The following is a 25,757-nucleotide window of genomic DNA, read 5'->3' on the forward strand; positions in this document are numbered from 1 at the left end:
TGATGGTGAGATATAATAATTTTGAACATTTCACAAGTTAGGACATTGTCCTATTGTTTGATAATTACACGGTCGAAGGGATATACTCTTTGCAGACAATATAAACAAATGGTAAATTAATTTTAATACTACAAAAATATTAGTAATGTACTATATGTCAAGGTTTCATTTTTATTGATATTAGGGTGTAAGCAAACACATAACACAAGTTGTGTCTTCCATTTTATCTTACATACTGAGCAACATGTACATGTGTTCCATCTGCATATGCAGAGTGTGTATCATAAAACAGAAAGTGGACACGCATCATGGAATTAGCAGGGTGTGTCACTTAAAGAAGCATCAGTAGTGAAGGTTATTACTGCTTGCAGAATAGGCCTTTGGTGTTTTCATCAGCAGAGATGGCCATGGACTGGTGCATCAGAACACTGCTCCTCATGGTGTGGTACACTCTTTCATCTTCAACAGCTTCAGTTCCATTTCAGTCTGCATACGCATGAACTGAAAACATAATGGAAGGACATTACTGCTTACAAAATGGCACAAATCTCTGTTGCTATGCAATTCAACATGTAGTTATTATCCTAAAAATGATAGTGTACTGTATCAGATACCTCTAGGTCTCTGGTAATGGAGTGGTTGGGTCCATGGGTGACCATGAGAATGCCATAAGCTTTGCAGATGAATCCATGCCCAACTTCAATCTGCCCAGCATGCCAGTGGGTGACACCTGCCCTCATGATGGCCATTCCTAGTAGGGCATTACTGGGGTGGTATAACTTCCTGTTCAAGAGGTTGGGGTTAAAGAGACCGCCGTATAATTATTCAAACAGTAGCTTTAAAGTATCTTCTGACCCCTTTATTTTTATTATATACTTAATTTTAAATTATAAAAGAGGTATTTTATACACGTTTATTTCTTCTTCTTTTTTTCTTTTCTTTTTATTTATTTGAAATATAAACTGATTCACAAAAGCATTACGTCTTAAGATTTAAGTCCTAATGGGTAGGTCCACACAAGCTTTACAAATTCCATTCTTCCTTGAAAATCCTCGCAAGCTCTGTTAGACACAATAAGAATTTTCTCCACAAATATTCTGGCCGAGTGAACACTGATGTTAGGAGTTCTGTTTGTGTATCTTGTATCATCAGTTCAGGTGATTTTTTTTCAGAGAATGTTTTTCCCCTGATCTTCAGTGTCCATTAAATGTAATTTCACTAACTCAAGACAAGTGTATTTTACACACTTTCAGCCTGTCTGCTCTACCATGAAAGCCTTAATGGATGGAGGGATGCTGACATGGTTGTCCAATGAGCTGTTTTTTCTTCAGATGACTTCTGAGGCTCATTTGACTGACAAATGGAACCTTCTTGTCACTCCCTGCCCAAGGATATTTTGTTCCGTCACTCAATTTGGTCACACTGTCAGATATAGATGGTTTATTGTGCTCCTGGGAACACTCAAAGCTTTAGAAATTGTTCTGATACCCTTACTGTGATGAATGTCTTACCAGAGTTTTATCACAAGATTTATAGACAGTTCCTTCCACTTCAGGGCTTGATATACATTGTGAACTGTGGCACCATCAAGAACAGTTTTCTGCATTATATCAAATGCAGGACTCCAATCAGATTCTAGACTCTGGTACAGAACAGATGCACCAGACCACAATTTGAAGCCAAATCTTTAATACTAAATATTTTAATTTTTGGTTAGTAATTAAAAAACAACAATTAAAAACATGTTTTCACTTTGTCATTATGAGCTATTGAGTGTAGGTTTTACTGAAAAAAACGACTAATAGATTATTTTTAACAGCTCACTAGCAAGACATATTTAATCAGACCTTCACTTGTCTCTGTTTCCTCAAATGAAACATCTATTACAATACCATATTTGCATTAAACATATGGAACCATACATAAATCCCGATGCACTCACAATAACCATCACACTTCTTCACTATCTCTTCCTACATGACAAAGTACTCACGTGTATGCCTCCACCATCCTGCGGGCGTAGACAGCAGCCTCAGAGAAGCATTGCATGTATGACAAGACCTCACTAATAACACTGAGCACACGCAGCTTATACAGGTGAGTGTCAGCCAGGACATTTTCCTGCTTCTCCAGGCACTCACGGCACAACTTCAACACCTGAGAAATGGCAGAAAAGATACTTGCTGGACAGAAGTGTCAGGGTTCTGAGTTTTGAATATTTTCTGTGACCCTATTGTTTTTTTCTTGAGTTTCCTTTTTTTATTTTCTGAGCTTCTTCCTTGGTTTCTCCCTTTGGTTGTTGGATTGGTTTCTGTTTGTGTGTTCCAATCTCATTCATTTGATCTGTGTCTCATCACCCTTTTGCCTATATATAGTCCTGCCTTTTGCTCTGTGGTTGAGTTGTCTGCTATGTTATCGTTGTTCTATTCTGTTCTGTGATGTCACCCCGTTTTAGACTTGTGCTTTTTCTTGTTCCTTAGTTTACATCTTTGTTTACGTTCTTACCTGTTTTTGGATTTGTGTTTTTGGATTTCCCTGCCTCTCAACTACACCCCCTTTAATTCCCTGTTTTGTAAGTTTTCAATAAATAAATAAATAGATTTTGTTTCGTACCCCTACAAAATCCCTGACTAGAGGTAAACCAAATATACAGAAAGACAACAAGAGAAAAGTAAATGAATTGAAGCTGACAGGAGTGTGATACCTCGTGGAAACTCCCATCAATACGGGACATCTCAATCTTCTCCAGACTCTCTTTGCTGAAATCAGTCACTGCTTTTACCTTATCAGCAGAGGGCTAAAAGAGAGACAAAAAGTCAAGGTAAAAATAATAATGATAAGAATCAAGTCAAGTATGTCTCCTTACTTACTTTGCTTCCCTCACTGATAGCTGTCATGAGGTCATCATTGATGTGCTGGCTGCAGTGTTTGCAGGAGCACTCAAAGTGGAATTGCTCTTTCAGCTTCTTTTTGCGGTCAGCAGAAACATTGAGGTAGTCCACATAACTGATGGTTAGCTCCTCACCTTCAGCGATTTTCCCCAGAGCCCTCAGCTCAATTCTAGGGGAAAAGGGAGGGAAAGACGGGGTCTTGTTCTGTACCGTAAATAATTACGAAAACCTTTGTATATTCACAAAGAATGGGAAGTGTGCGAACTGCATTACATTACATAACATTACATTATTGAGTCTTTTTGAGTGTTATTCATCAGATACGTGATCACAATTTCTTCATTATGCTTCACACACATACGTTAAAATGCCTACATGCTGCAGCAAGACCACAAACACAAACAAATTTAAAATCTGTCTCCATACATACTGTATAATACTCCTGATTCACTCAAACCAGAACAGCTTGTCCTCATAATACAGACTTACACGTGTCTTACAAAAGTAGAATAAGAACTAGACCCCTGAGCTACCAGGCTTCTATCCTATGGAACCAGCTCCCAGTTTGAGAGGTTAGGCTTAAAACTTTCCTTTTTGATGTTAGGGCAAGCACAGATGACCGTAAATATTCCATTAGGTAAGCCAAAGCACCCAGAAGACCTCTAGGGATGCAATGAGCACCTTGACTCTACTTTTCGTACTTTTACACACAGATCAGTGACAGCATTATCATAATAATGTGTTAGTCCCCCTTTTGCTGCCAAAACAGCAATGACCTGTTGAGGCATGGACTCCACTAGAAGTCGGAAGGTGGTGCTGTCTGGCACCAATAAGTTAGCAGCATGGTCCTTTAAGTCCTATCATTTGCAAGGGGGGTCAGTAGATGGTACTTCCTGTCAGCTTGCCTTCTAGTAGTGGATCTAGGTGCCATGTGTTCCCCTTGTAAGTGACACACACGCACATGATGTAAAAGAAACACCAATAGTGGGTGCTTTTGGCAATGGACAGAGGTCAACGCGGGCAACCCTGACCAGTTAGTGAGTATGCAAAACAAACTGTGATTCGATGATTTAACAGTTTTCTATCAGAACCACCGCAGAGGTTTTCAGAAATTTGATCCAACAAAGCTTGTCTCTTGGGGTTGTTCATGCATGCTACCCATGACCCTGTCACCAATTTACTTCTTTTCATCTTTGGACCACTTTTGTTAGATACTTACCACCATAGACTAGGAACACACCACAGGAGCTGCAGTTTACGAGATGATCTGATCGAATCATCTGGCCATCACAATTTAGTCCTTGACAAAGTTGCTCATATCCCTCCTCTTTCCCATTTTTCCTGCTTCAACATATCAACACTGAGAACAAGATGTCCATTCATTGCTTAATATCCCACTGACAGGTCACCTATTAGGCTATTCGTAACATGATCCTACAGTATCTCATCGAGCTTGGACTCTGAGGATATTCGGATCACATTTGAAGAGTTCACAAAAAAATGAACTCCTGTGAACCAAAGAGGCGAAAACCAGAGCATCAAAACAATATAGGATACCATAGCTACGGCTGTCAAAGCACACCTTACTACTCACACTACTGAGTTAAGTAAGGCAATCAAGCCAAACTAAGCAACTTCTGGCTCCTCGTAATATTCATTAATACACAGGACGAGATGTTACGATCCCTTGTGCCATGATCTGAGGCAAAACTGTAGCCCAGTCTAACTGACCAGCAGACCAGCGGTCAGCTACCAACTAGCCTAGCGAGCAATAGAGATGATGGGACATGCGACTACACTTAATAATAATGCATTGGATTTATACTGCACTTTTCCAGATGCTCAAAGCGCTTACAGTTGTATCATATGCATTATTCATTCAGTCACACAGTCACACCCTGTTGATGAATGGAAACATGGCTGCCGGTTTGTGCCTACAGCCTCCAACCACCACCAACATCACTCACAATCATACACCAGGGAACACACACCTGGAGGCAAGGTGGGTTAAGTGTCTTGCCCAAGGACACAACAGACAGACTAAGGTGCCTTCAACCAAACATCTCTCCCTTCAGCCAATACCAGAAATAAGATACAACCAGACACCGACTACATAGCCTAGTCCACAGCAGGAGGTAATGAGAGGTGGTGGTACATGTGACTACACTTCAACCAACACCACTCCCTTCTGCTAGGATCAGAAATAAAACACTGCCAGACACCAGCTAAGTAGCCTAGCCACAGAAGTAAAACACTATAAAACACCAGTTAATTAGCCTTGCCACAGAAGTAAAACACTAGAAAACACCAACTACTTAGCTTTGCCACCAGCAGTACATAAGAAATGATGGGACATGCACACACTTCAACCAAACATCTCTTCCTTCTGTCTATATCAGAAATAAGATACAACCAGACACCAGCTACATAGCCTAGTCCACAGCAGGAGGTAATGAAAGGTGGTGGGACATGTGACTACACTTCAACCAACACCGCTCCCTTCTGCTAGGATCAGAAATAGAACATTACCAGACACCAGCTAAGTAGCTTAGCCATGGAAGTAAAACACTCGAAAACACCAGCTAATTAGCCTAGCCACGGAAGTAAAACACTAGAAAACACCAGCTACTTAGCCTTGCCACCAGCAGTATGTAAGAAATGATGGTACATGCGACTACACTTCAACAAAACATCTCTTCCTTCTGCCTGTATCAGAAATAAGATACAAATAGACACCAACTACATAGCCTAGTCCACGGCAGGAGGTAATGAGAGGTGGCGGGACATGTAACTACACTTCAACCAACACCGCTCCTTCTGTTATGATCAGAAATAAAACACTACCAGACCCCCCTAATTAGCCTAGCCACGGAAGTAAAACACTAGAAAACACCAGCTAATTAGCCTAGCCACCAGCAGTAGGTAAGAAATTATGGGACATGCAACTATACTTCAATCAGCATCCCTTCCCTCTGCCAAGATCAGAAATAACACACAAGAAAACGACAGCTAAGAAGCCTAGCCAACAACAGTAGGCAGTGTGCAGCACATCATTGGGGTTTTCAAGTGGGCACCTCCCTTCACCGATGTTTCGTTAAGTTAGGCCCACGACACCTTAAGAAGCCTTAACAGTGAGCTCCAGCTCCCGGAGTCACCTCCCTCTACACAGCTAGCTTTTCTTTTAGCATGCTCTGAAGTTAGCGTGTTTCCTTCTTAGCCAGAGCCACTCACTCGCTCGTTCCGCTGCCAGGGACATATTGTTTACAGAGACCCTCTGTTCTTTCCCCCAAATGGCCAACTTGTACAGGAGCGCAATGGTGGATTTTGCAACAAAACCACGCCAGCCAACCTACACTGGGTGCACCCGGGCGCTCCAGCCTCGCTGCTCAACTTCCGATACTATCTCTCTTGTGCTCATTCGCCTCCTCAACTCTGTCTTCCCAGAGACACTTAATTCCACAAAGTACACTTTCCTTTCTATCTTGGACCACAACAGGGAATGAAAATCCCCCCTGCTCTATGCCATGCCTTGGGAATAAACTGTTTCTTCCATACTACCTTCATCAATTTCCAAAGAAATCTCAATACATCTGGGGCACTTTTATACAGCCGATATGGAACCACATTAGGTCCCAGTTCTGAGGAGGCTCTTGCGTGGCTCACTACCTCCTGATCCTCTTTCCACCTCGGTGGGCTATCATCACACTGAGTACCTATTTCTCCAATTGGTGGAATATCAGAAGGGAGTGCCATCTTCCTAAACCTTTCCTTTGTGTACCTCTACCAAGTACTCTTCAAGTTCATACTTTGGCACCATCAGGCTGCTATTCTTCTCTTTACCAAAAAGTGACTTCACAAATCTAATTGGATCCTTATAGAATGCTACTCTAGCCCGCTCCTATTTTTCCTAATTTTCTCCACTCTTCTTAATGCTGCCAGCCACTACTTCACCCCTGCCTGTAAGCAGTTAATGCAGGGGAACATATATACGAAAATGGCATGTTATTGGAAATGTATATATCCTGTATACGGAGGGGTATGGTATGTGTGGTCCTTCTGTCAGTGGGATTGTTGATTTGTTGTTTATTGATTTATTTTATAACTAGAAAACAAGATGATATAAGGATGCGTCATGTGGGGAAGGGGTGGAGAAGCAGGAGACTGGGAAAGAACAATGGATTGTAAATGACCTTTAGTATGAGCTAATATTTCTATAAATATATTGTTTTCATTTCATTCATTAGTTTGGGTTCATGTTGCCGTTTTTTGTGTTGTATTGTGACGGACGTTGAATTCGGGCTTTTATTTTGAAAGCGTCTCGCTAAAACTAAAACATCCAGACTGTGCCGTCAGTAAAAAAAAAAAAAAAAAAGGAACATCTAATGTTAAAAGTGTAGGACCAAATTAAAGAGTGTTTCATTAGCACCTGGCTGAAAATGGTACAAGGTTTGTCCGCAGTATTTTATGTTATTTAATATTTAATTTTTATTTAATGTGTCAAATTTAAGGTGCAGTTGATCGTTTGATGTATGTTGTTTAGGTTACGGGAGCTAAAGCTAGTTAATTCATTGCTCTGTTCCATTCATTCTTTTAATGCAACATGTTGGTTAGCTTTAATAGGATTAAAACTGTATTTATATCGTTAAAATTCCATAATTTAATTGGGGTAATTCCCTTAAGGTTATGATAAGGTTAAGATAAGTATCACTATAAGAAAAGGTAATTGTATTTTTGTTTTATTCCTCTTTACATAGCTCTTACGGTGTCTTCATTATTGAATATGGTTTACCAAAAATAAAGCAATATGAACCATCAGTTTGAAAGTATGACCATCGTTTTGCCGGGAATGCTACAGTAAGAGCTTCACCTCATCGGTCCCACCACACCGCTGACTAAGGACAACTACAGAGGGACTTGACGTGATGTTCAAGAATTGTGGCACCTGCTCAACATGGAAGCATCAGCAAATTTACCTCCAGGTGACAGAGACTCCAAACAGATAATGGATAATTATAACATTTCATGAAGAGGAGGCTCACAAAACGGAGAAAAGGCTGACTCACCTTTATGAACAATGGAAGACCCAGGCACGTAAGGTGCGAGAGCAGCTAAAGGCAAACATTCCTGAGAGTGACATTGCAGCTCTTATAGACACACTAGAAGAAGCAAAGAATAATGTTTTAAACATGTATGCGGAAATCAGAGCTCACCTCTCTCCATCTAGTCAGACGAGACGTTGTATTGATGCTTGTGAGGCAGTAACAAGGGACATTGTTAAAATTGCTTTTGAAAGAATATCAGGCATTGATGGAGAATTTGGCGGTGACGCAGAAGGGCAACGACTTATGAGCTTCTTAACAGAGATTATGCTTGCTCCATCTATGGGTCTACAGCTTCACCTTCAAGTCATCTCTCCAGTAAATGTTCCAGTCGACACTATCATAGCAGCATAAAGAGCAGATGCTGCAGCAGATTTAGCAGCAAAGGAGGCAGAGTATGAAGTGTTATTGGAGAAGGAGAAACAAAAGGAAAAGATTCAAGTCCTAGAGGAACAACAGAGGAGAGAACTTGAAGCTCAAAAAGAACATAAGAGCTGCACAAGCTAGATTTGCAACCTATGTTCAAGAAGTAAGTCAAGAAACAAGTGTTTATTCAGCTTGTCAGAGGAGTGTACAGGAACAAGAGCATGTGTATCCTGAACAACCTCTGTCTTCAAACCTCATCTAGCAGCCCACTAACGTCACAGTTGCAGCATCACCTGCACAGACAGATGTTAGTGATTTGGCTCGAGCAGTCCAAGATAGTATAGCTCTGAATAGGCTTCCAGTGCCAGAACCATCTGTGTTTATTGGTGACCCTATCCAGTTTATTGAATGGAAGAACATTGCTTCAGCTGACAAATTGCACTATTTGAAAAAATATGTAGCAGGTCCAACCTAAAAGACACTTGATGGTATATTTTATAGAGATGACAAAGAAGCCTATAAAGATGCATGGAACCGTCTCAGCCAATGGTACGGTCAACCTTTTGTTATACAGAGAGCATTCAGGGGAAAAACTGGCAAACTGGCCGAAGATCCATCCAAGAGACGCTGAGGGACTCAGGACATTTGCTTATTTCTTACACTCATGTCAGGAAGCCATGCCTTATGTCAAAGGTCTGGACATTTTGAACGATTGTGAAGAAAACCAGAAACTGGTTCAAAAGCTACCTGACTGGGCAGCATCACAGTGGAACCGTAAGGTCACTCAAGTCATGAGAGATGATCATGAATTTCCCACCTTCCATGAGTTTGTCTTCTTCATTGTAACAGAGATTCCGTGTAATCCTATTACTTCATTTCATGCTCTCCATTCATCAGAGGCTATCTCAGAAAAAAATTGAATGAAAGAAAAGAAGTGTAAATCCAGTGTTTATCACACACAAACAGTTATAGAGACTTTACAGTTAAAAACAAATTTAAAGCCACCATGTATGTTTTGTCAAGACAGTAGACATCATCTTCATTGCTGTCCTGAGTTCAAAAGGAAAGCTCTGGACGAACCACAGAAATATGTGAAAGAAAAGAAACTTTGCTATGGCTGCCTGAGAACAGGCCATAATGTCAAGGAGTGCCGCAAGAGACGTTCATGTGACAGCTGTAAAGGAAGACATCCTACACTCCTCCATGATGACAGAGGAAACAGCAACCACATTGTCTCAGTGTGAAGATTGAGGAACCACCTACCACCACTTCAATGATCGTACCAGTGTTGGTTTCCCCTGTCAGCAATCCAGGTACAGAAAGACTTGTTTATGCGCTGCTTGATACTCAAAGTGATACAGTCTTCATTCAGTGCGTTTACATGCACGTGAAAAAAACTAATTATTGCCTTAATCGGACTATAACAGACGAACTTAAAGTTACTCTGATTAAAATCGGAGTTCTCATTATCCGATTTGAGACACCCAGATAATGCGATTGAATCAGAGTTTTCAATCGGATAATGCGTGTGCGCATGGTCCACAACCACTGCGCTGGCATGTGACCCCGGAACAAAAGCGTCCAAGAAAGCCAGTTATAGAAGAATAAGAGGAACGGAGCCGCTAGAAGAACCATCTGACGGATAGTGCAGATCTTACCTGCACCAGAAGTAGCGCGAACATTACGTAAGAGATTAAAAAATGTACCATTATCCGTCTGGTTGTTGTTTGAAATGCCGATCCGCCACATGAACGACTCTTGTTTATTTTATCACGTAATAGGTCAACCGGAAATCGGGCCATATTAACGTGGTATTATCCCGGTGAAAAGACACGTATCGCCACCTAGTGTGGAAGAGGAGAACAGTTATTTGATTTTCTTGCGCTGCATCTAATCTGGGGCAAGGATTGTAGTCAGAAAGTCGAATTTTGAGCGTAGCTCTGCATGTAAACGCACTGATTGACCTAGAAGTTAGCAACAGAAGCTAAGACACATCCTGTAAGGCTGAAGCTAACAACAATGATGGTAACAGATGCATTAATGCATAGTTAAAGAGTGTCAGGTTTGAGAGTGGGAGGTCACAGCTCTGCAATACACATTGATCTCCTGCTTACACCAAGGACTGCATACCAGTGAATCGAACACACATTCCTACCTGTGACATGGCACGACACTAGAAACATCTCATCAAAATAGCAGATGAAATCCCACCACAGCTGGAGTGTGAAATCGGTCTGCTGACCAGCTATAATTGCTCAAGGGCACCGACACCAGGGCAGGTTATCCTGGGAGAAAATGGCGAACTATATGCTGATTGTACAAATCTAGGGTGGAGTATTGTAGGCTGTTCGTCGCCTCACCATTATTCACCAAACATCACCAATATGTGCTACAGAGTTTCTGTCAGAGAGCTTCCTCCAGTGACTCCAGCAGAGGCAATAAGGGTTCTTGAGTCTGACTTTAAAGACGCTAACAAAGATGGAAGACTGTGTCTCAAGATGACATCCGATTCCTGGATGTGTTAATTCATGGACATTACGAGATGCCACTCCCCTTTAAAAAATAGGCCCTATCTCCCTGACAATAAGCAACTAGCCATGGTACGGCTCAGTCACCTTAAAAGAAAGCTGGTGAAGGATGATAAGTACAAAGAACACTATGTGAAGTTCATGAATGAAATCATTGAGAAGGGTGAGGCAGAAGAAGTTCATGGAGATAAATGGTATATCCCCCACCACGGAGTCTACCACTCCAAAGAACGTGGTTTTCGATTGCTCGGCCAAGTGCAAGGGAACTAGCCTAAATGACCATCTTCTGTCAGGTCCAGACCTGCTAAATAATCTGAATGGTGTGCTTCTCAGATTCAGACAGCACCAAGTTGCATTGATGTGTGACATTGAGAAGATGTTTCATCAGTTCTATGTGTATGAAGCTGACAGAGACTATCTACGTCTCCTATGGTGGAAAGAGGGTGATTTTAATGCAGAGCCACCGGAATTTCGAATGAAAGTGCACCTCTTTGGTGCTGCGTCATCGCCAGGATGTGCTAACTACAGACTAAAACAGCTTGCTAAAGACAATGAGGATCAGTTGCCCCTTGGGTCCCAGTTCATCATGAAAGACTTTTATGTCGATGATGGTGTTACGAGTGTAGAATATGTGCATGATGCTATTCAACTTGCACAGGAGGCGCAGAAGCTCTGTGCTATGGGTGGACTGAGACTGCACAAGTTTATGTGTAATGACAGATCTGTGCTGCACACTATACCTCCATCTGAGCGTGCTGCTGAAATGAAGGCTCTGGACCTGGTCTTTAAGGATGTGACTTTAGAGAGAGCCTTGGGAATCCATTGGCACATTGAATCAGACACCTTCAGATTTGGTATCTGCCTAAAAGACCAGCCAGTAACGAGACGCGTCATACTGTCTACGGTTGCTTCCCTGGGGTTTTTGCCCCTTTTCTGCTCAATGGAAAAAGGGTGCTTCAAGAAGTGTGTAGACATGGCACAAGCTGGGATGATCCCCTTTCCAGTGAACTGCAACCAGTGTGGGAGCGCTGCAAAAATGATCTTGTAAATGTGGAGAAAATCATCCTACCACGTTACTATGTGCCCCCTGGTTTTGGACATATTGTAAGAAAGGAACTTCACGATTTCTCTGATGCGAGCACATGTGGTTATGACCAGTGTTCATATTTGAGACAGGTTAATGAGATGGAAGTGTTCCCTGTATTCTGGTTACGGGAAAGTCCAGAGCAGCTCCAATCAAGATCACGAAAATCCCTAGGCTAGAATTGGGAGCTGCTGTTGTGTCAGTCACAGCAAGCAACACCCTGAAAGAGGAGCTTGGTTTAACAGATGTCGTTGAATATTTCTGGACTGATTCTCAAGTGGTGTAGGGATATATCAACAATGAGGCACGTCGTTTTTACACCTTTGTGTCAAATCGGATACAGAACATACATCTCAGCTCATCTCCTCCGCAATGGAGATATGTCTAAGCCAATGACAACCCTGCAGACCTCGCATCTAGGGGCTCAAGCGCAAGTGAGATTTTCACATCAAGTTGGTTCACAGGACCTTGGTTCCTATGGGAGAAAGAGATACCTCCAGCTGCAGATGTTAGCGCAGAAATACAGATTGGAGATCCTGAAGTCAAAAGGATTCAGACTCTAAACACACAGACCCTGGAAATGTTGAGTCTCTCAGACTGCTTGTCAAGGTTTTTTTCATGGTCAAAGGCATTAAGGGCTGTCGCTCATCTCATTCAACGTGTCAGAAGTGATAAGTCAACAGACCACAGCACTGTACAAGAGCGAGAAGATGCACGCTGCATCATCATAAGAGACTTACAGAGACAAGCGTATCCAGAAGAGATAAAGATTCTGGATACGTTTCAGATGGATGAAACATATCCATCTGCTCCTAGAGACTGTTTAATCGTCACCCTCACTCCACGACCATATCCTTTACAGTATGAAGAGTTTATGGGCATTTTTATAGACTCAAGCATTAAATATTGAAGATCATATTTGTTTAGAAATCATTTGTGCTTTTCATCCCATGATGTGATGAAAATCAGTAATGATTTGGTGGGAGTGTAAATGAAGTCATTTATGAGCTAATATTTCTATAAATATATTGTTTTCATTTCATTCACTAGTTTGGGTTCATGTTGCTGTTTCTTGTGTTGTATTGTGGCGGACGTTGAATTCGGGCTTTTATTTTGAAAGAGTCTCGCTAAAACTAAAACATCATTCTTTGCAGTAATATATATATATATATTTACACTGGATAATTTTTAGAAGGTGAATAATGTGCGTGTAGAAGACGTCTAAGTTACAGCTTGACGTTGAGAAGTTGTTTACAACAGTTCAAAATATGTCAAGGTTGCAACGTGACGTCGTTTCAATTTGCATTTTAGCATTAGTTTTAGACCTCCTTGCGGCGTGTACGTTTAGACGTCGTTTCAACTTTTATTAGACGTCGAAATGTTTGAAAGAAAATGTACCAGGGTTCGTTAAGGATTCTAGTGCAGTCCAAACAAGTGAACCGAGTCCCAGCTTCAGAGGTGCTCGGTTCACTTGTTTGGTCCTCTTATTTGTATTCACACCTACCTGAAGGGTTGACACCAGAGAAAAAAAAACATTTCAAGTGGACTAAACGAGCCTGGTGTGAATATGCCTTTAGAGTGAAGGCAGATGTCTGAAATTGCTTGAAACTTCTCTTTCCACACTCGTCCCGGCCACAATTTACACTACACACAAGATTTTTTCCACAGTTGTAGACAAACTTGTTCTGTCTCTCACAATGTGCTTGGCAAAGCAGCTAGACGTACAGAATTTAAACTGCGAGCCTCTGTTCGCGGTCACGTCCCTGTCTGTTTTCTGTTGACTGTAATACAAAGATTTTGTGAGAAGCACAAGGGACCCCTGTTTTAAAGTCCTACATGTCTCCAAAATATTTACTCTAGAAAGACAAAAAAACATATCTTCAGGAAGGTCTTACAATGCCCACGGTCTGCGTGTTTTTCTGATAGAGCTACCATTTTGTCACAGTAAGCCCAAGTGTGAGACCAGCGAAGAGGGAGAAAATCAGCCCTTTCCCTCTGTCCGGGGGCAGCGCGCTTCTGTTGTCATTGACAACCACGTCGAGCTGCCATGGCAACCCCTGACACTTCAGACCAGAGCCACGGCTGAGACCAGTTCGTTAATCAGTCTGATATAGTTATGTTACAACAACACACACCAACACACACTCCTCCCCCTACGCACACAACACAGGTAAATTTGTGATTACAGTTACACACATGCGCATGTGTATGCGCACCCTCCTCACTCACACACACATATACACAAACACACAGGTAATTTTATGTTATTACATTTACAGATACACACACACAAAGAGTTGTAGGATGCACACACACAAAAACACAAGTAAGTTTATGTTATTACAGTTACAAATACACAAAGAGTTGTAGGACGCACACACACAAACACATGCGCGCGCATTACTGTCTAACACAGGCTAACTGCAAACCGTAAGCTAACTGCAAACTGTATGCTAACTGCGCAAAATGTGGGTTAAGTGTGCTAACTGTGCTAAATGTAGGCTAACTGTGCTAAATGTGGGTTAAGTGTGCTGACTGTGCTACATGTGGGTCAACTGCTAAATGTGGGTTAGCTGTGCTAACTATGTTAAATGTATGCTACATGTGCTAATCGTAAGCTAACTGTAAGCTAACTGTGCTAAATGTGGATTAACTGTGTTAAATGTAGGTTAACTGTGCTAACTGTAAACTAACTGTGCTAACGGTAAACTAACTGTGCTAAATGTAGGGCTAAGTGTGGTAATTCCCATGTTGACAGAGTTGGCAGTAGTCCCCTGTGGCCCTTTCAAAATTTCCCAGAGGGAATTTTCTACATTCTGCTTGACTACACAACATGAATGTGTGGTTTAAATATGATAAATAAATCATATACATATAACAAATAAAAATAAATATCAGCTATCTCTGGGAATCGAACACTTACTCCATTAACACATGACGATGTACGATGTACGATGTACCACAACCCCCAAACATGCATGTTGAATCTCTTTGATATGTGAAACTGTGCCAATTCATACACTTACAACAACTATGTTTGTTTGCTCTTAGTAATTGTTTATTTGTATTATAGAATATTTGTACTGTCAAACCAAATCTCTATCGACTCAGTCATTATTTTCTGAGAAGACTCATCTCACCTCTGCCAAAGAGCCGAGACAACCAAACCAGCGACAGTGTTTTTATACTGAATGCAGCAGTAAAGTGGTTCATACATCATAAAACATGTGATTTCCGAACCTAAAAGGAGTCTAAAAATAGGTATAGTAGGTATAGTATATGTCCTCTGACACCCTCTGGCAATTGTTTCAAAGTAGTGTGACGTGTGACGTTTGAACTCATCCACAACAATGGCAATCTGGATACGCAGTATCACGACGCTGGTTATCAACTCGGTAACTCAACCCAGGTTTGTCTCATTGTGAATTGGTGATGCGCACGTATAAAGGGCAGGTTCCAAGGCAGTAGACCAATCACAATCATGAGCGCTGATCCGCCAGTAAAAAGGACAGCATACTTCTCAACCCCAGATTTCTTTTCAGCACTGTAGCCAGGCTGACAAAGAGTCACAGCTCTGTTGAGCCATCTATTCCTTCAGACCTCAGCAGTAATGATTTCATGAGCTTCTTCACTGATAAAATTGTTGGCATTAGAGATAAAATTCATAGCACCCTTCCATCAGTCAAAGATGTAAGTACAGTGGCATTGTAAACCTCTGTAGGACCTAGTCAATATTTGGATTCTTTCTCCCTAATTGATCTTCCTGAGCTCACTTCAGTTATTACAGCATCTAAACCATCAACTTGTCTTCTAGACCCCATCCCAACTAAGTTGCTCAAGGAGGTTTATCCATTAATTAATACCTCCATATTAAATCAGATAAACTTATCTTTATTAACAGGATATGTGCCCCTTTCTTTTAAAACTGCTGTAATTAAACCATTACTTAAAAAACCCACTCTTGACCCAGATGTTTTAGCCAACTATAGGCCAATTTCCAACCTTCTTTTTATCTCTAAAGTTTTGGAAAGGGTTGTTGTCGATCAGTTGCTTGATCATTTAAACAGGAATGGTTTGTTTGAAGAGTTTCAGTCAGGTTTTAGAGCTCATCATAGCACAGAAACAGCTCTGGTTAAAGTTACCAATGATCTTCTCATGGTTTCAGATAATGGACTTGTCTCTATACTTGTCCTGCTAGATCTCAGTGCTGCATTTGACACTATTGATCACAATATACTACTACAGAGACTTGAAAATGTGATCAAAATTACAGGAACTGCACTAGACTGGTTTAAATCATATCTGTCAGACAGATTCCAGTTTGTCCATGTAAACAACAACTCTTCTATATATACCAAAGTAAGCTATGGAGTTCCTCAGGGTTCTGTGCTAGGACCAATATTATTCACATTATACATGCTTCCCTTAGGCAATATTATTAGAAAGCACAGCATAAACTTCCATTGCTACGCAGATGATACCCAGCTATATTTATCCATCAAACCAGATGAAACTAATCTGCTGGTTAAACTCCAAGCATGCCTTAAAGACATAAAGGCTTGGATGACCTGTAATTTTCTACTTTAAAACTTAAAAAGTTATCGTATTTGGCTCTAAACATGTCAGAGATTCATTATCTAATCACCTGCTTTTGTTGGATGGCATTACCTTGGCCTCCAGTACTACTGTGAAAACCCTTGGTGTTATATTTGACCAGGATATGTCCTTTAATTCTCACATAAAGCAGGTGACCAGGACTGCTTTCTTTCACCTTCGTAATATCATCAAAATTAGGAGCATCCTTTCTCAGAGTGATGCGGAAAAACTAGTTCATGCATTTGTGTCTTCCAGGCTGGATTATTGTAACTCGTTACTGTCTGGCTGTCCAAGTAGCTCTTTAAAAAGCCTCCAATTGATTCAAAACGCTGCAGCAAGAGCACTGACAGGAATTAGCAAGAGAGATCATATTACTCCAGTATTAGCTTCTCTTCATTGGCTCCCTTTAATATCTAGATTTGAATTTAAAATCCTCCTCCTTACATACAAGGCCCCGAAAGGCCTAGCTCCATCATATATGAAAGACCTCATAGTACCATACTGTCCCAACAGATCACTACGATCTCTAAGTGCAGGCCTGCTTTTGGTTCCTAGTGTTTCTAAAAGTAGAATGGGAGGTAGAGCCTTCAGCTATCAGGCTCCTCTCCTATGGAACCAGCTCCCAGTTTGGGTTCGGGAGGCAGACACAGTCTCTACGTTTAAGGTCAGGCTTAAGACTTTCCTTTTTGACAAAGCTTATAGCTAGGGCTGGACTTAACCATCCCTTAGTTATGCTGCTATAGGCCTAGGCTGCAGGGGGACGATGCACTGAGGACATGTCCTCTCCTCTTTCTTCTCTGGCTCCTGTCCTCTTATATCTTATCATTTTATTTTCTATCTCTTATAATTTACTAACCATTGTGTCTTACTCTCTCCCCTCCGCTCCCCTCCCCCTCCATCATCTTGTGAGGGTCTCTGGGCTGGAGTGCTGAATATCTGACCTGTGGAGTTCTAAGCTACATCTGCTGCCGTGGCCTCATCAACCAGCCCAGTCTTCATGGTCTGGAGAGCTGTGTATCAGACCTGTGGAGCTCCATAAACTACATCTGTCCCAGTCATCATGGCCTCCTCCAGTTGTGCACTCCTACCAAGATGAACAATTCACCAACCTGCCCATAATTCCTGTTATACTCACAAACTGTCACAGATCATCAGCTATGTGTTATATTACTAGACCCTACGTGTTTCCTTCCACTTGATGTATGTATGTATGACAGAAGTTTGTTTATCTTGTTTCTCCTGCTCTTCTTTTCTCTCTATCTTCTCTGTTTCTAACCGGCTGGCCTTCGGCAGATGGGTCCCTCCATATGAGCTGGGTTCTGCTCAAGGTTTCTTCCTGTTAAAAGGGAGTTTTTCCTTGCCACCGTTGCCCTCAGGCTTGCTCTGGAGGTTGCAGGCTGGTTTTTGTGAAGCGTCTTGAGACGATTTGTATTGTTATTGGCGCTATATAAATAAAACTGAATTGAACTTCTCCTGCAAGGAGCAAAGACTGATTCTCCTCAAATATGAAGAACAAAAAGTAAATCTCACCGAAAAGTCGAACACCGTGGCAACACTGAAGAGACGCCAGATGGCATGGCAAATGATTGCAGATTGCATAAATGCGTAAATTACACATCAATGGCTCAGTTAGTTTACAGTTAACGCAGCCATGAATCCCAGTCACTGTGCTGCACAGATGCATCGTGTGTATGACAATTCGTCTCATTTCCCCATATGTAACCCCTCTGGAGTAAAAAGAACGTGGGAGCAGATAAAAACCAAGCACAAATATAATAACATAATTTCTTAATTCCATAATGTTACATGGGATACAATAAGCTGGTAGCTGACGCTACAATTACATCATATCAATACATCAAGTTGTTAGCCTGAATGAAATTATCCTGATTTTGAGCTGTGTTTGAGCTTAGCAGATACAAATGACAAAAATATACTCTTTTGTGTGGTTATCTCCTGGAAGATGTGTTCACGCCATAATGCTCTTCTCATGATTTGGGCTCCAATCTTAATCGGGACTTCAATGAAAGGGCACGCCATTCTTTCTCGAACAGCCGATTGGCCGGTGGTTGGAGCCTTTCATCAGATTCAGATAAATCCTGGTAAGAATGAATCCAGCTTGGTGATACCGGAAACCGAGGGTTAACTCTGAAGTTACCTCACTAAGTCCGTAATCCTGCTTTGTGATACAGGCCTCTGGTGGTTCGAAGCATTTGAACTGCTTCAAACGTCACTTGTCACGTGATTGAAGTACCAGCACACTGCTTCGATACAATCGCTTCATGAGATGGTGTCGGAGCCTCAGGTGTCAGGAGCATCACTAATTGAAGCTTTGACACTCGATTCAAAAAACGGTTTATCACTCAAGGCTTCAATGACAGTGCTCGACTAGTGGACAATAATATGGAATGGAGTGTGTCTTCAATTGGTTTATACTTGTATGGGACTTGATTTTCCACGCACAATCCTGTTCGACTGTAGTAAATGACTCTATGTGGTTTAAATCTGATTATAAATAAATCATATAAATAAAAACTTTCTGTGGAAATTGAACGCCTACCTCATTACCGCTATAGCATAGCGCTGACAATTTACAACACACTGCTTTGTTGATCATCAACATCAATAGCCTACTACACTCTAAAAAACTTAATGTATTCACACCAGCGTTTATGTTACAGTGGTATCGTGGCTTAGTACTGTCAGTACTAAATGCAACACTGTTTTGATACTGAATAAAGCAGGAAAGTGGTTCATAGGTCATAAACCAAAGCGTATGCCTAGACTCAGAGATAAAAATAGGACTGTATAATGCAAATGTATCTGATTACGCAGTTTCACTAGACTTCACATATATTGTGTTATGATGCTGCTATATTTATCAGAAATGCTCTACAAAATACAGACTGATGTCATTTTTCACCTGGGACAGGCACAAATCTAACTACGTAACTAATTTGTCTATTTCTCGCTTTAATTAACTATCTGTCTCCAATAATTCTGTTCAAAATATGCAATCTGATGAAGGAGGTGAACATTCCTAACTCTCAAAGCAACTCATACCCATGTGTCAGAGTTTCGGGTGTCAGAGGACAATCACTACCTCAAGTAGGTCATACTGCTATAACAGTTGTTAAATGGAATTATCAAATATATTTCATATGGACAGTATTGTGTGTGTCTAGATCTACTATTTCCATTAAAGCTGCCATGAAACAGAACAGGCCAAGGGGTGAATATCTGTAATACATACCTCCTTTGAGAATGGAGAGCAGAGTTTACAGCTGACTGGCTGCAGAACAAAGTGACAACATTTATATGCCACAATGGTATTTGTTTAAAAAAAAAAAAAAGAAAAAAAAGTGCACCATCAACTTTGTGTTACCGCCTAAAGCTGTGTTAAATTAGACTAGAACAGTTATTTCCAACTTATAAAAGCAGTAGCTTAGATACCTACTTTCCATGGTTGAGGATGGCAGTGCAGTTGGGCCAGCAGTCATGGTTGACAAGACACAGATTGGGGAAAAGTCCCACACCTACAGCCTGCAGACCTCTCTGGTCACTCAGCGTAAATCCATTACATTTGATCTGCAGAGACAGACATAGAGGTAAGCGACAGTGCAAGGAGAGAAGCAATGGACATAGCAAGACAATGTGAAGGTTTGTATCTTGCCTTGCTGATATTTAATGTTGAATTTAAGGTACTTATGAATAAAAACCGTCAAACCATCAAACCATACTAACAGTGCCAAAGATGTGTAAGATATAGTCAGTGGAGTGTTGCTTCTTTCCGTAAGACCAGTATTCCATGAAGCTGTCCACATTACTCTTGAGCTCTGTGAGTTCTTCTTCAGGCAGGTCAGCCACATGGTCCTGCAGCTGGTCCACAGAGACCAGCTGGCTGTCTGATGCGAAGCCTGTGTCCTTGTGTATACGCCACAACACACGAGCTGCCAAGCTGGGGAGGGGATATATGAGACAGTTAGCAAGGCCACCATTGATTCAGTCCTGATTCATAGACTGAGACTTAGTTAATGATCCACAAGGGAAATTACTTCCACACACAGTAGTTTAGTTGCACATAAAAGTAACATTCTTAAAAACCACAAGTAAAAAGGAAGATAAAATAAAACAAGATCAGATAAATATCACCATTTATGTGTATTTTCTTTTAATAAATCCAATTCAAGAAGTAAATGCATGGAGCAAATAACATTCTGACAAATTTCCAGTTCACAAACACAGATTTCATACATTTGATCAGGCATTATGACCACCTTCCTAATACTCCTTTTCTGAAGGTGTCCTGTGGTGTCTGGCGACAGAATGTTGTTAATGGGGCCTCTGGGTCTTGTGGGTTGAGGGGAGAGGCCTCTGTGGATCAGGCTCATTCCAGTGCATCCCACAGATACTTGATCAGTTTGGGATATGGTGATTTATATGGCCAGGTCAACACCTGTTTTCCATGTTTTTTGAGTTATTCTGAAACCATTTTTGTTTGTGTGCCTGTGTCAGGCTGCATCCTGCCTGAGATGACTGCTGCTATCAGGGAGTGTCATTGCTATGTGGTGGCGTTGTCTGGTGTAGGTGGGTGGTCATACTTTTGCGACTGATCAGTGTAGCTCCTTAGCAATATCCATACATGTAGTTATCCAGTTGTTATCCTGTTTCCACTAGAAGGGCTAGTTACCATGAGTGGTGGCTATATTTATTTTAGGTGTATAATTAAGTATCAGTAGATAGAAAAGTGCACCATGCATTACCATGCACCAATTATTATTAAAGTAATTATATCCTAAAATGGAAAAGTGTTTTGTACATTCACGGCAGTCTAACTATTACACTGGGTCTGTTTAGAACTAGGAAACCTTTATTTGTCCCACAATTTGGGAAATTACAGACATTTTGGCTATTTCTGGTGTTTTAGTGTGTTGACAGCACTTATTTTAATAAACAGCAGGATATCAGAGGATCATGGAGACTATTATAATTTCTCCATTCTCAATAATAAGTACCAGTTTCATGGCAATCACTAGTTCTTAGACATTTCATTATTGGTTGTCCTTTTCACTAACTCTGTCATTTCCTTGTTGCCAAGGTTTGCTATCTATCTATCTATCTATCTATCTATCTATCTATCTATCTATCTATCTATCTATCTATCTATCTATCTATCTATCTATCTATCTATCTATCTATCTATCTATCTATCTATCTATCTATCTATCTATCTATCGTAATCTGCGCTTATACCTAGAAATACCAGATTTGATGGTCAGATTGCAATGAATATAGAGGATGCTTTTTTTTTGCAGTTTTATGTGTGTGGAAAATAGTGTCAAGAACTTAGAATTAGTTTTGTTCGAACAATTAATTTCATTAGTCTTTTGCAGCCTCCGCTGAAGATCATAGAATGAACTCTTACTTACCGGATACTCTCACTTGGTGCCTTGCCAGTCTTCTTGATGGCTCCACACTCTTGCTTGTGTTCATCCCAGCATGCAGTCTGGCAGGTACGGTCACAGTAGTGGGCAAACTTACACTGAGCACAACGATGGAGATTGGCCTGGCGCCGGAAACAGCTGTGGCACACCTGGTTGGCCAAACTGAGATACAAACATGGCCACATCAAAACTACTGAAGAAGGTTTCATGGGATGATGTCACTATCCAACTTTTGTAAAAGCTATTCTTCTTTCGCCTGGTGTGGTTTCGCAGAAATATATGCAGTTGAAAAAATCAACAAGAAGCTTACAAATGACACTAAAACAAATTACAAAACACAACCTCAATGTTGTAGACTAGAATGTAACTTTAAATAATTTTATCTAATTCATTGTATATGTTAAATGTAAGTAACAATAAATCAAAAAGTTGAAAAAATCCTCTTTGTACATTTCTTTATATTTTTCACACACACAATGGCTAATGGATTTCTATTTAGAAAATCCATACCATCTAATCAATTTTGAATTTCTTCTATATTCTTTAAAATTCTGCATAATATCCTTATAGTTAATCCATATTTTCTAACAGGAACACATGTCACTTTTTTGCCCACATCCTGCTTGGACGAGAACAACAAACATAAGTTTATACTGTGTAAGGGAACATCTTCAAGTAAACTGTTTATTCGGTGTGCTCTGCCTGTCTAAATGGACAATGAACAGACATCTTAATGCTTGTAGTAATTGTTGGAAGACAGCCGAGCCTTGAGCTGCTCAAAACCAACACATACAGAGCATCTGAGTGACTTATTACATAATAATATCACAAGATGTCTAGGTCCCAATTACTAAGTAGTCAATTAATCATTTTCTCTCGGTTAAAGGCATAGTTAAACATTCTGAAAACTACTTCTGATTTTATGACTTTGTTGCAGTTAGTTAAGCAAACCTTAATATATTGTAAAGACTGAAAACAAAGTAGCAACATCTGTTTCCATGTACCTCTCCATGACCACAGCTTCTCCTTTGTGTGTTTACTCTTGTGTACTTTCAGATTTTGGACCCAGGCTAACTGAGGACTCACACGGACATGGCAGATGTAATAACTTCATTTAACTTCTGTCCTTTAATGTCCCTTTTGCATTCATAATATTAAAAACCATCAAAAGACTTTAGCTGTCATGTGAAAAATTCAGACAGGGACAGATCTGCCTTCTGTCCTTAGACTCAATATAAACAAGGGACATCAGTGTTTGGATTTTATTGAAACAAACTGCAAACAAGCCATATGTACAATAAAGTTTTGCATATGACTGTTCTACTCAAAGTGGCAGAAACTTTAGGCAGCTGTAACATACTTTCATGTGATATAAGGTCACAGGACTTTCTATAGTTGGACTTTATTAATAATTGCACTATGCCGAGATCCTTTTGGCAGCACGTTCTTGCCCTTGTAAACTAAATCTAAAAAATGTCATGCCTAGTTCACATGACACCATGACAAACGTCTCAGTGCTGATGGAGATCTAGAAATGAGGTCACATCCCAGATAAGGTTGACAGTGAATACTGACATGAACAGTGTCACTCAGATCTGCAACATTTTCCTGCCTATTATCTAAAATTTAAAACAACGAGGAGCCCCATACCTGTCGAAGACCACAGCGGAAAAACTGGGCTCAGCAAAGACCACTTCCCCGGTGGTGAGCTCTTTGGTGGCCCTCAGGGCTCTACCTTTCTCTCCAGCATCAAATAGCTCAGCACTTTCCATGTTCCCAAGTGTCATTGCAGTGGTCAAACAAAACACAAAGGACACAGAAAGGAAGAAGGTGGATAAAGGTGGGACGGGCAGAGGGAGTGGAGAGTTCTCATGAAGTTCTCAATAGTATTTGTAAGTACTTGCCCCTTTCTCCTCTGCCTGTCCCCTCCTACAGCCAAAAATAAATGTTCCCCTCTAGGGGTTGTACCACCTCCCCATAGAGGAAAAGGGGTGAGCACTGGGAGATGAGAGTGGCTAGTGAAGAGGTAATATGCAGATGTCATCCCCTTGTTTGGGTTAGTTCGACCTGCGGTATTTTGGTCCAGGGCAGCTGTGACTGTCTGTCAGAGGCACATGACAGGAAACGGAGCTGCTCAATAAGATCTAATGGCAACATCTCTGCTCTATGTCATTTTTTTTTCTTTTTAATATTAGAGGACTCATATGACATTAGAAACCATTTACTGGTACTTTTTGAGAGGCCATTTTGATTGTTTTGCACAAGATGGAACCAAGAGGGGGTATCCTACTAATCTTTGAACTTTTCTTCAGCATTGCTACCAGGTCAGAAGAAGAATCTCAAATGATTTAATATGTGGAACTTTCAGATATAATAAAACTTGTTAAAGTCAAGCCCTTGAGTTAATGCAATTCTGATTACGTTTATAAGAACCAGAGAAATTACTACCAGACCCATATCATGCAAATGAGAGCAATGTCACATCACCCAAATATAGTTGTGTTTACATTACAGTTTTTTGCAAAATAAAAGCAATACAATTGCACGTGAATTGTACATGTTTCCATTGGTGTTTTGCAAATGAGCTATAACTCTTGTAAAGTCTTGTATTGCAATATCCCATAATACTCTTAAATTCTCGGTATGCGAGACTTCACTTTGAGGAAACAGACTTCAAATAAACTTGTCACATGACCCCCTGTGTCATCTCCAGTGATGCTGGTGATGGGGAACTGCAAAAAAAATTGTTTCCATTGCACTTTTGAACATTTATACTGACACATCTAAAAAAAAAAAAAAAAAACCATGAGACCATGAAAGTGTTTTAGCCATATTTGAAAGGTTTTTTGAAATGTTGGTGTTTCCATTGCCAGTGTTTTTATTATTATTTTTTTAACTGTGATATTTGGGGTTTGCACATTTGCCAGGGTAAAAAAAGACAATATATACAATTTAGACAAATTAAAAAACAAAACAGAAAAATCAACTGGAGATATACACTTACTCGTCACTTTATTAGGTACACCTTGCCATTGACAGGTGGGACCCCCTTTTGCCTTCAGAAATGCCTTAATTCTTCGTGGCATACAACAAGGTGTTGAAAACATTCCTCAGAAATTTTGGTCCATATTGACATGATAGCATCACTTAGTTGCGGCAGATTTGTTGGCTCCACATCTATGATGCGAATCTCTTCCACCACACAAGGTGCTCTATTGTATTGAAATCTGGTGACTGTGGAGGTCATTAGAGTACAGTGAACTTATTGTCATGATCAAGAAACTAGTTTGAGATGATATGAGCTGTGTGACATGGTGCATTATCCTGCTGGAAGTAGCCATCAGAAGATGGGTACTCTGTGGTCATAAAGGAATGGACATGGTCAGCAACAATATTCAGGTAGGCTGTGGCATTTAAACTATGCACAGTTTGTACCAAGGGGCTCAAAGTGTGCAATATCTCCCACACTATTACACTAACAACACCAGCCTGAACCGTTGATACAAGGCAGGATGCATCCATGCTTTTATGTTGTTTACGCCAAATTCTGACCCTACCATCCGAATGTCACAGCTGAAATCGAGACTCATCAAACCAGGCAATGTTTTTCCAGTCTTCTATTGTCCAGTTTTGGTGAGCTTGTTTGAACTGTAGTCTTAGTTTCCTGTTCTTAGCTGACTGGAATCTTCTCCAAGGTTCCAAGTGTTGTGTGTTCGGTAATCGGTAATCTGCATTCCCTGGCTGTAATG

General features: G+C 40.7%; 1 protein-coding gene across 1 annotated transcript; it reads right to left on the reverse strand.

Annotated features, from left to right (window-relative positions):
- Positions 1–157: 157 nt before the first annotated feature.
- Positions 158–23,945, reverse strand: smyd1a (SET and MYND domain containing 1a). The gene is given in 11 exon segments (XM_047569476.1): positions 158–450; positions 453–501; positions 615–783; positions 1,994–2,157; positions 2,705–2,797; positions 2,871–3,060; positions 19,818–19,856; positions 20,022–20,152; positions 20,309–20,522; positions 21,994–22,170; positions 23,659–23,945. Coding segments are annotated over 11 exon segments (1,455 nt in total). The 5' UTR covers positions 23,796–23,945; the 3' UTR covers positions 158–358.
- Positions 23,946–25,757: the final 1,812 nt, after the last annotated feature.

This window comes from Mugil cephalus, chromosome 19, assembly GCF_022458985.1.
Source record: "Mugil cephalus isolate CIBA_MC_2020 chromosome 19, CIBA_Mcephalus_1.1, whole genome shotgun sequence".
Lineage (NCBI taxonomy): Eukaryota > Metazoa > Chordata > Actinopteri > Mugiliformes > Mugilidae > Mugil > Mugil cephalus.